We start from the raw sequence: 12336 nt of genomic DNA on the forward strand, positions 1-12336 counted from the left end.
CAGAGGATTGATGCAATACTGAGAAGGACACTGACCTGAAGACATAAAATAGTTGTCATTCCATTGTATAAAGCCCTGATCAAACCATATTTGGACTATTGTTCTCAAATTTGGTCCCCAGGATTTGAAGGGGATAAATTAACTGTGGAAAGAGTACAAAGGCAGATAACAAAGATGGTTTCAGGATTAGTTATGAGGAAGGGTGAAGGAATATGGACTGCAGAGTTTGGTAGATAGAAGAAGGAGAGGTGATATGATCAAGACTATTGAACTTTTGAGAAGTAGTTACAGGGTTGACAATTGGGAGTTTTTTCACTTGGTGGAATAGGAGGAAGGAGCGAAGACAAGGGGCCATTCATAGAAGTTGCAAAAGGAAGCTGTGAGTAAGAGGGTGAGGAGTGGTTTCTTTCCATGGAAGGTAGTTGAACTATGGAATGGATTGCCTGATAGAGTGGTATGGGCATGAACGATTCATGAGTGGTATGATAGACTTTGTGTTTTCTAGGAGTGGTCTCCCAAGATGAGTCTTTTGACTCAATGGAGGCCCGTATCATAATAATAACAATAATAATAATAATAATAATAAGTGAGCAATAAAATCACCCATCACCCTGGGAAATAACGAATTAGATATAGTAGGTCAATCTTCCCATCTACGACAGCTCTTAGATTTAGCTAAAGGTTTGAATCAGACATGACAACTGATGAATAGAGTTGTCATGGACAGCTTTTGGAAAACTAAGTTCCATTCTTAAGAGTGGCATTCCATTGTGCCTAAAAAGGAAAGTAATTGATCAATGCTTATTACCAGTCATAGCTTATTGTAGTGTGACTTGGAACCTAACAAAATGACTGGAAAACAAATTGAAGATTGCTGAAATAAAATTTGAAAGAAATTTCCTAGGGATCTCTTTAAAAAATAAAATAAGAAACTCTTGAATTAGAAAGCAAACCAAGATAAATGAGATTCTCACTCATAATGAGACCAGAAAATTGAAGTGGGCAGGCCATGTAATGAGAAGAGAGGATGGATGCTGGACCAAGGAGCTTACAAACTGGATAATGACTGGAAGAATGAACAGAGGAAAGCCAAGGACTAGATGTGATGATGGCCTTAGAAACTTTGACAAGAAGTGGAAGAACACTGACCAAGATAAGAAGAAGTGGTCAAAATAGGGGAAAGCCTTCATCCAGCAGTGGTCCGACCAAGGCTGAAAAAGAAGAAGAAGAAGTTTGTCCTTAGCTTTTGGACATCAGTGTATGTTGTAATGGATAAACTAAAACATCAAGAAATAAAGCAAAGAACATCAAGAAATAAAGCAAAATATATTAGAAAGAACCACAATTTTAGTTTTCCTGTAATAAGAAAAATCAAAAGCTCTGACAGATATGGAATCACAGTAGTCTCCAGTTGCAAACAGCCACATTCTATAAATTACTCTTACTATAGACTTACATAAAAAATATCACATCTTGCTTCCAAACTGGATGCAATAATCAGTATATGTGTGAGTGTATATATATAAATAAATTCTTTAAATATTATTCCTATATACAAAGTTATTTGAAATTCTATTGAAGTCATTTTTTAATGTCCTTAAATCTTAATCCTCTAGCATATGGATCAATTAATTTTTTTAAACTATATGTTTATATAATTATAAACACATATAGTTTATAATTATAAACTTATATTACATGCACACATACATACAAGCACATGCACAGATGCACGCACGCGCGCACACACACACACACACGCACGCACGCACACACACACACACACACACACACACACACACACACACACACACACACACACACACACACACACACTTACCTTAACATGTGCAAAAACTGAAGTTTTGCTACTCAGAGAACTCTTTGCTTCTACAATAATGTGAAAATAGCCATTAACATAATTTCCAAAGGCATGATTGCTGGTAAGTACTCCAGATTTAGAATCAATTACAAATGCATCAGCTGAATACACTGCTTCATTCGTAGATGGCTATAATGCATATTAACAATTATGTATTTAAAGTCTGATTAATTAAACAAATAAAAAATATTCAAATTTGTAAAGATATGATATACTGAACAGAAGTTTTATCAAAACTTCTGTTCAGTATATTATATCTTTTTTACAATCGTGGTTATTGATAAAAAAACCAGGATTGTAAATTAAGTTTATCATAATCAATTTCTTGATATGTACCCTCAAGGGATGTATAATCTATTATGACAGAACTGCATGATTAAGTTTACATTATTATCAATCTCTATCAACAATTTTCTTCCAAATCAATCTATTACTTGTTAGCACTCTAATAATTGTCACTATTGTGGTCTTCTAATACAGTGCTTCCGAAACTTCTGGATGTCAGGGCCCCCTTTGCAAAAATTAAAATATTTCACGGCCCCCCCCACCCCTCGAAAAAAAATTGTAATAGAGAGATATATTATTATAATATTTATTGTATTTATATTCAATACAAAACATACACAGCGAATATTGCAAAAATCAAATGCAAATATTACATTTTTTGCCTCTTACCGTTTGGTTCAGAAGACGATGTGGGCTGTTCTGGTAAAATAGGAAATACTGTCCTTTTTTTTTTTTTTGAGTATGTTTCTGCTTCTTCTGATTGTTCGTGGGAATTTTTTTTATTTTTCATCAGCCACTTATCCATCTCAGGGTTAATTTTTTTAGCGTAGAATAGATCAAATAATATCACCACTTACCGATGCTGGCACACCACAGACTGATAACATGAAATTAGTGAATATTACCTGAATAAGGGAATCCCCGGACCAGGAACATTGTTCTCTTTTGTGACTTTTCTCCCTTTAAGGTATTTAAGCCTTACGTGAAACAGACAGCAAAGGCAGGTTATTAAAACGTGCATATGATTGGTGCGGTATTAACAAAAGATCGCGCAACCGAAAGATAAAAGCATAGCTGAGAATTGAGTTGAAATGCTAACTCTCCTCAACCGAATTCCATATGTGAAACTGCCATAACATTCATTATATATATATTACTTAGTTTTAACACTTTTACGAATTTTAACACGTTAGTTTGAATTTTATTGCTGCCTTGGGAAATCTAACTCACACACATCTAATTAATAACAATAGTTTTTAGTTAGATACTGTGTTTGCCTATGCAACATATGGTTTTGTTTCAGTCTATACAGCATAGTTTCTGTATGAGGGGACATGTGATTCATTAATTAGTGTGTTTTTATCCTAGTTGTCTCTAATTGCACTATTTGTTGAGAAATATATTACACAGACTTCTCATACCTTATTCACTGGCATAATAAAAGTACTTGTTTTTATTGCCTCTGCAGTATAGTGGCTGTTAGGGAGGGTGTTGTTTACCACTGCAAGCTTACAAAGTTACTATCACCCCACATGAACTTGTTTAAGCTTTTTTTCATGTGTGAAGTATATGCGAAACTTTTATTGGTATAGTTTGCCCACCGTTTCCAGGTCCCTGCTTCGCGTCTTTCCAAGAATAGTCGATTCATGCTGAAGGGGAGAAAAAAATGAAGGACGTCCGAATTGGTCACCAACACGCAAAATCACGTGCTTTATAGGTAAAATTTTCCAACTGTTATACAAGCAACATAGTTAACTACAATAATCATAAAAGATAAGTTAATTTTCCGACCGGTAATAATAAACAACTCATCCCACTATACGGACTGATTACCCTATTATCGGAATGGATTCTTCTTTTTCTGAGATGCGCAGAAGTGTCGAGGGACCTCAAATCGGTGGGCGAACTATAACAGAAAACTAGTTCGGATGACAGTGATAATATAAAACGAGTTTTGATATGTATATAAAGTCAATATCAACAGTCCCTGATTAGGAACGCCTAAAGAAAGGGACAGGAAGATTTGGAGCTTCCCTGGAGAGCATTCGAAGTAAATACAATTAACCACTGCTTTGAAATGAAACATATGAATAAGCAATATTTACTAATATTCATTAAGCGCCGAAATACGCAGGAAGCAAAGTTTGTGAACCAACACCAATGTGTGAATTTTTCCATTAAAATATTAAAAAATAACAAAAAAGAAATAATAAATAATAAAAGTTAAATACGTTTCTTTTAAAATAAAAAAAAATCTACTTAGTCTTAAAACATTTTAAATTTGTTTTCATTATTTCACGGCCCCCCTCAACAAAACCTACGGCCCCCAAGGGGGCCGTGGCCCACAGTTTGGGAAGCGCTGTTCTAATACACTTCAGATTGAATCAATCCAGTTGTCTATTTCGATTCTGTTGTCTATTTCCATATCAATTTAATCGAAATGGAAATAGCCAACAGAATAAGCAAAGTTGGTATAGTGGGAAGCCAGGTGAATAAACTTATATGGACTAAGAGAGAAATTAGAGTTATCTGAGAGTTAGGTTAGAAATAAAGCAGTTGATCAAAGACTAAAGACCAAGCATATCAGAGTTCACTCCCTTAAATTTTCTCAGAACTGTCATCTTTAGTCTCTGATCAAGTGCTTTATTTCTAACTAAATTCTCAGATCCACAAATTACATCTGGTTTGAATAGTGTCTTGTATACCTGCTAGTTTACTGTTTTGGCTAATTTATTTCTCTCTTAGTCCATATAAGCTAATTCAACCGGCGTGCCACTATACCAACTTTGCTGATTCTGTTCTGTATTACAAAATTTAATTTGCTGTCATCACTAAAAATTGTGCCTAAATAGATCAAATATTTTAACTGTTCTATAAGATTTTCAATGAGAATGTAGCTGAAGATTTCTAGTTCCTACATAATTTCACAGTTGTGACCTTTTTGTTGTGGATTTTCATGCAAAATTTGTTACAGCTGTTATTCAGTTTAGTCAGAGAATTTTGTAGAGATGGATGTGTTTAGGAATACTTCATCTGCATAATGCAAAGAGCTAAGTATTTTCAAATATTTGTCTTATTACATAAATATCATTAATAGTGATATAAGTGCTTTCTGAATCCTGCTTGTTCTGGAACTGGGAAAAAATCTGGTTTGTTTTGTATTCTGTTGCTAATGATATTTGTTCATCTGAACATTGTATTCTGTTGCTAATGATATTTGTTCATCTGAACATCTGAACATTGTCATTTGAAAGCTGACTAAAGGGGAGTTAATTTTTAATATCTCTTCTATCTCCCTTTTAAAAAAAACTATAATTAGGATAACATTATTCACCTTTTGTATTCTCTTCTGTTTTAGGCAGTATATATAAATTTTAGTTAATATGTTTATGACTAGTACACCACTTGCTTTCTGAACTTCACTGGTATCTTATCTTCACCTGGTGTCTTCCACTCATGCTACCCAGGAATGGATGACATATCACTACATATGCTTAAGGAATGTACACGACAGTTGGTTATGCCCTTGACCTGGTTATTTAATGAAAGTCTTGCAGTGGGTAGGGTTCCTAAGGAGTGGAAAGAGGGCAAAATAGTAAAACTCCATAAGCATTGTTCTAAGACAGAAGTCTCCAACTATAGGTCAGTCTGAAACACCAACTATAAGTTAGTCTCAAACACCTTGACCACAACTGCAGTTGTGGTCAAGGTGTTTGAGAGATTGATAAGGAATAGAATACAGATTTGGGTTGATAGACATGGCATTCTTTATGAAGGTCAGCATGGATTTGTAAAGGGTAGGTCCTGTTTTAGTAATTTACTTGTATTTTATGGTAAGGTGACAAGTGTGTAAGATAAGGGAGAATCATATACATTAATATTCTTAGACTTTGCAAAAGCGTTTAATAGATTACCGCATGATAAGTTGGTGTTGTTGGATTCTGATTATGTAGAGATTAGAGTAATTATTATTCGCTTCAGAATCCAACTTAATCTTCCATCACAAAGGCTAGACTTGTAAATATTATTTAATGTAAACAACTTATTTTACAATTTAATATTCATATAACTACTTTAATTTTGTCTAATATCTAATTATTTAATCAAAGATATATGTATTAATAGTGATAAGACTGTATTAAATATTATTAAGCTATTTTAATTATTACTATGTTAATATTATAAGAATTGTATTTGATAATTTAACTGCGCATTAATTGAAATATAAATATTCTTTATTTATTGCTATTTGTAGAAGTTTAGCATTATGCAATACCTCAATTTTATTATGTTTTGTTTTGTTGTCATGGAGACATATGTAAGTGAGCGAGCACGTTTTGGAACACCACGTGAGGAGAAGGTTGAAAACAGTTTTAGAAAGAAATCACGAGAATAATTTAGGCGGGAAGAACAGATATATAAGCGATGAACGCTGAAATTATTTATTAATTAAGGAGAGATTAGAAGAATTAATTGCTCCGATTCCAACCTAATGCTCCGATTGGCATTAGGTTGGAATCGGAGCATTCGGGAATCACAGTGCGATAATAGCGAGTCGGCAATTCACTCAAGCAGCTAATAAAGTCTACTAGTCGAGAAGCAGTTAGCTAATAAGTTGTAGAGCTACAGAAAACAGCTGAGAGACTATTAATTAGACTAGCGATATTTGAATTGAGATATAATTTCAGGGCCGACCTGTCAAGGACACACAGAATCTTGAAATAAAGCATCGAGTAACTAGGGAATAGCAGACGCTGTAAAATTGAAGTTTACCATTAGCTGTGTTTAGAATTGTAGTGTCTAAAGAATTAATTGAATGCCGGAAGAGTGAACAACTGTGCATATAAAACCTCAAGTTAAGGAATTATTGTGTGTTGCCTTATTTCATGAGTGATCAGTAGTACTTTATGCAATAACATTTGTTTATGTGTATTGTGACTGATGATTAATTCAGTTATTGCTTAGAAGAATTATTTTAATGAGTGCCGTATACTGTTTAAGTGTTTACAGTTATAAAAAGTGTTTATGTATAAGTAGGTGAAGAAAAAAGATTATCAGTAAGATTATTCCAACCGTTAATATTCCTATACAGAGAAGTGTGAGAGTTTCATCCTAGAATTTCCTTATACTAACAGTAACTATCGAGGAAGTTAGCTAAAGTGTAAATTTAAGTGTTTGTTTGTGAAGAGGAATTACTGCAATTTTTGTTGTATTTGGAACTTAAGGAACTGTGAGAAGACTGTATTATAGAGATAACAGATTTACCATTGTACGAGTTGAATGATTGAATTTACCTGAGGAGTTAAAATGTTTGTGATATCTTAATTACTGATTTGAATTTAAGTGTAAAATTTGTGATTCTAAATTAAATGTTTGTTTTTGTTTATCTAAAGTTGTATTTTGCCTGAATCTTTTATGAATCATAAAATATTCGAACCAAAGCGGGTAAATTAAGTAAGTCAAATATACTCAGCCAGTATATATAATAACAACATATAAAGGAAGGGTAGTTGAGAGTTGGTTTATCTTCAATTCTTGAACTAATTCAAATATAAAGTGGCACAGTCTTTAAATATAAATTTTCTTTATATTTGAGTTAGAAATCAACTTACAACTTATCAATTAGTTAAGAACATCGTAATAGTAATCATGTCGGATCCAAAGTATAGATTGAGAAGAAGTACGATGCAACAGTGTATAAGCTGCAGAGTTTTGGACTAGACAGTATATTGGTTAGATATATCAGAGATTGTCTCTCTGAACGATACCAGCAGGTTGTGTATGATGGAGCAGTGTCTCAAAAAAGAAGGGTAACCAGTGGTGTGCCCAGGATTCTGCTCTTGGATCCCTGATGTTTAATTTATTTGTAAACAATATATCATGTGGACTGATTGGGATCTTCAGTTATTTGCTGATGATGCAAAGTTGGGAAGAATTATAAGTAGCACTGCTGAATCCCTTCAGAAAGATTTTAATAGACTTTTTAATTGGACAAAAGAGTTGGGTTATAGTTTTAATATCAATAAGTGCAAGGTGTTGCATTTTGGAGAGCAGAAATATTAGGATTTTTACTATACTGATGGTGCTGTACTGCAGGAAGTGGATGAGATTAGAGATTTAGGAGTGATGGTTGACAGTAAACAGGAGTTTAGAGGGCATATTGCTAGGGTTGCACATCATAGTGCTGCTATGATAAGAAGTACTCTAACATGCAAGGATAAGGAAGTGGTTGTGCCACTGTATAAGGCACTGGTCAGATCACACTTGGACTATCATGCTCAGGTCTGGTCACCTGGTTTTCAATGTGATGTGGAAACATTGGAGAAGGTCCAGAGACGAGTGACTAAGACAATATCGGGACTTTGGAATGCTGGCTATGGAGAAAGGTTGAAGAAATATGGATTGCAGAGTTTTGTGGATAGGAGGAAGAGAGGTGATATGATAGAAACGTTTAAGTTAATGAGAGGATTTTATCAGATTAATCCAGAGGGGATTATAAAAAAAAGAGTAGAAGGTGAGAGGGGAAGAATCAGAGGTCATTCCTGGAAGTTATGTAGTGTGGTGAAGAAGGGTGTGAAGAGTAGATTTTTTACATGGAAAATTGTCAGTGAATGGGAACGCATTACCAGAATGTGTTGTTAATGCAAGGAGTGTTACTGACTTTAAGATTCCATATGTTGTCAGTTGAATGAACCTCCCATGATGAGTCTGTCGACTCCATGGAAGGTGTAATAATAATAATAAAACTGATAATAATTTTTATGATGGCTCGTAGTGGTCGGTGGTCTGAATGGATGACAAATTCCTTCTGCCAATTGTACCTACATATTGAACTATTCTTTTGCAGTCTGTTAGAATGTATCTATTTTATTTCTTATATTGTTATTTAGGGATTTCCAAGTCCACCTTTTTTCTGCTCTTTTTTTTTTTTGGAAGAAGGTATTCATGATGAAAAGTTTTTCTGCTTCTGTAAATTCTAGAAGTTTCTCCCTTCTTTCACTTCTGTTACCTAGTTTAAAGGGACCAAATGAAAGATACTACATACAAAAGTGTATGTGGATTTTGCTGTAGTGGCTCCTCAAGATTCTTGTAGAATTCATTTATCTCGTTATCACTTGAGGCCAACATAGGAGCATAACATGATAATTTTAAGGGTGGCCTTTCTTCCAAGATCTACCATCAGAGTGCCAACTCTTTCAGGGAGAATGTTACACAAAATGATTTTCTTTGTTAGTCTTTTCCTTATAATGAATCTTACTCTGCATTGTTATGCATTGCTGGGTCAAGAAAAATTAGTGAGCCGTCATTCCATCGTGTTATTAGTTCTTTGATTCTTTTCATTTTTTCATTTATGGCCAGAATTGGTCTAAATGAAGCCCTTTGGTCGGAAAGACCTGGGTTCAATTCCTGTCCATGATGCGAGGAACCTTTATTGTGGTCTCTTTTGAATAAATTGGGTTAGCTGGTCTCATATGGAGGTAGAGAGTTTTTTACCTGGAAACTCGGGTTTTTCGTTCCTCAGAACAAGCAAACCGGCTCCGTGTGAGCGAGCGCATGCACACACACACACACACACACACACACACACAGTCATGAATACTTATGGCGATATGTGGAAAAGATAGGGTCCTCACCACGTGTTTTTACACCTACAGTCAACCATGAGTTACATCGTGGCAGTTAACCTCCTAGACAGGAGATAACATATGAATGGGAATGGAATGGCCAGAATGGGCCATTTTTGTGTTGTCTAATTCTTTAATTAGGAAGTCAATATGGGAATCTTTTGCCATAGAGCGGGTATTCAGGGTACCTATATCCAGAGTAATCTTTCCAAAAGATGGCCTGCCTTCATCTGTGGGATTGTTAGCACCTCTTACTCTTCCTTTTTCTTTTCCACCATTGTTGAAAAGTAGGTAAGAGTCATGCAAGACTCGGGACCTATTCTTCTGTTTTACTGTCATTTGTCACATATTATTGCTGTTGACTCTGCTTTAGTCTTTTTTATATTTCACCGATCAGGGTTCTGAAATACACACTTTCCTCGTTCGCACCCTGTATAAAGTACAGAGAGGATGAAGGGGGGGCACCACATGAAGATAAGGATAAGTGGATTTTGACTCTACTGGGCCATCTGGACTTGATTGAAATTCCCATGGTCACAAGCAAACATCAGCTCCATTAGTGTTTTTGACATCTGCCATAAAAGCCCAGTGAGCCTCCATACCCCTTCTATAAGCACCGTACATTAATTCTTTATGTCCTTAGGAAATTTGTAAGTTTTACCATACTGCAATTTAATTTGTATGAAATTTATTACACTTTTTTGTATAATATAATTTATTAGTATGCTGGCAATAAATTTGTGTCCACATTTAGCTGTAGTCATGAAAATGTTTCATATATAAGTAAAAATGTAGTTCATCCTTAGGTCTTGGACACCATTGTATTTATATATATATATATATATAGTTCTATAAATAATTTATTTCAAATTATGTTCAGTTATTTATTTATTCAAATAATTAGCCTGATTACTATGATATAGACTAATTATTTAAGCAGAGGAGTCCAAAGTGCATCTGGATTACTGTGCTCACATCAAAGCACTGGAATTTGAAGGGAAAGAAAAAGCACTTGAGTGGATACAAAGGCAGGTAACAAAAATATCAGGACTGTGACCTACAGAGTTTGGCTGATAGAAGAAAAATTGGAGAAGTGAGCTATTTAAGCTGCTGAGATGTATCTACCAGATGAGTACTAGGAACACATTTCAAATAGTAGAGGATGGGATGGTGCAAGGAAGTAGTGAGTGAGAAACAGTTCTTTTACATGTAGAGTGGAAGGAGAAAAATCTATCATACTACTTATAAATGATTTCATAAATGGTATGGTAAATTCTATAGAGTCTAAAGTGGACCTACTGCAAACTTAGAGATGGCCTTGTCTACTCCCTTTGGGGAATAAAAGACATTAGTGGATTTATTTTTTCAAGTGGTACAATAGATTTTTAGTGTCTAAAGTGAATCCTATTGTAGTGATATTATTGCCCAGCATCTCTCTAATTATCCTCAGTTATAATAAGAGTAATAAATAAGTATTTTTATATATTGATAGTTTTAAGAGATCCCTTTCAAAGAGTAGAAATGTTGGCTTTCAAAATTATATTATCAGTTAATATGTAAATAGTAGATCTTAGTAGATAATGGAGATATGGGTATCTCCAACCAGAGGCTAAGTTAAAAGACTAATGTAAAAATTTAATTAATACTGAAGGGTAATTTAAAAGACATATCTGGCTTTATTTCAGGAAGACATAAAAATATTTGAAGCCAAACCTTGTTTGAGCTGTTCTCATACCACATGTTCTCAGCTCAAACAAGGTTTGACTTCAAATATTTTTATGTCTTCCTGAAATAAACAGTTGAGAATGATGCATAAACATGAAAATGATGAATCAAATGGACTATAAATTTTGAATGGGGGGGGGACTGAAAAAGTTGAAAAACAACAGTAGCACTGGCCATCATGTGAGACGCATCATCATGTGATAAACAGTGCAAAACTGACTAGAAGTTTCCATGTTTAAGATTATGTCATAATCTTAATAGCTGTTTATCATCTGACAACAACTCTCACAAAATGGCTAGCATTACTGTCATGTTGCTGGACTTAACTCCTTCATAAATCATCTGGCATTATCTATTATTTACTAATGTCCACTATTTCTATATTAACTAGCATCAGAAGCTACATGAAACCTTAGTTTCAGAAAATCCATGTAGTATGTTATCAGCTTTTCTTGGCAGATGGAATGCTAGTTAAATAAAAAAAAAAAAAACACTTTCTTTCAAAGTAAGTATAAAGAGATATGACAGTGAATGAATTAGAGAAAGTGTGAAAAGAATTCCAGAGTGCAGATTAAAATGTTTTTAACTAAATAAGTTATGTACAATATGTTGACTGTTATCCACTAAGAAAGAAAATGAAAACAAAATATCCTACCCTGAAGAACGTAATATTTTTAATGCTGTAAACTACTGGGCCAGATGAGGAATCTGGATCATGTGCTTGAAGAGATAGCAGTTCTGAATTTACCTCAGTATTAGTCCTCGCACCTAGAAAAAATTTTACACAAAATTATACCCCATTTCAAATTACATGTAATAACAAAGTATATTATGTTTTTAATATACTATTAACCAAAATTTTAGTATAATAACCATGTGATGAAAATCACAGCAATCTAAAACTTTCATCCAAAATATACAGAAATGGCATTTGTTGACATAACACTAGACCATCGGTTCCCAATTGGTGGTACGTGTATCCCCAGGGGTACATGCTGGGCTGTTCAGGAGTACACACAAAAAATAATCAGTAATGGCAGAAAAACAAATAAGGTAAACAAAATGCAAAACGTTAGCTATGGAACAATAAATGTTAAG

At 34.2% G+C, this 12336-nt stretch overlaps 1 protein-coding gene across 1 annotated transcript in view; it reads right to left on the reverse strand.

The window, feature by feature from the left end:
- Positions 1 to 12336, reverse strand: part of Cad74A (cadherin 74A) — an 850889-nt gene that overhangs the window by 209567 nt on the left and 628986 nt on the right. Inside the window, exons 31-32 of the mRNA XM_090396473.1 lie at positions 11894 to 12006; positions 1841 to 2011 (exon numbers count right to left, since the gene is read on the reverse strand). Of these exons, the coding sequence (XP_090252599.1) occupies positions 1841 to 2011; positions 11894 to 12006 (284 nt within the window). The remainder of the gene's footprint in view (positions 1 to 1840; positions 2012 to 11893; positions 12007 to 12336) is intronic.

This window comes from Typopeltis vanoorti, chromosome 8 (genome assembly GCF_054136105.1).
Source record: "Typopeltis vanoorti isolate ZY-2024b chromosome 8, IOZ_Tvanoo_1.0, whole genome shotgun sequence".
In the NCBI taxonomy this organism is placed as follows: Eukaryota; Metazoa; Arthropoda; class Arachnida; order Uropygi; family Thelyphonidae; genus Typopeltis; species Typopeltis vanoorti.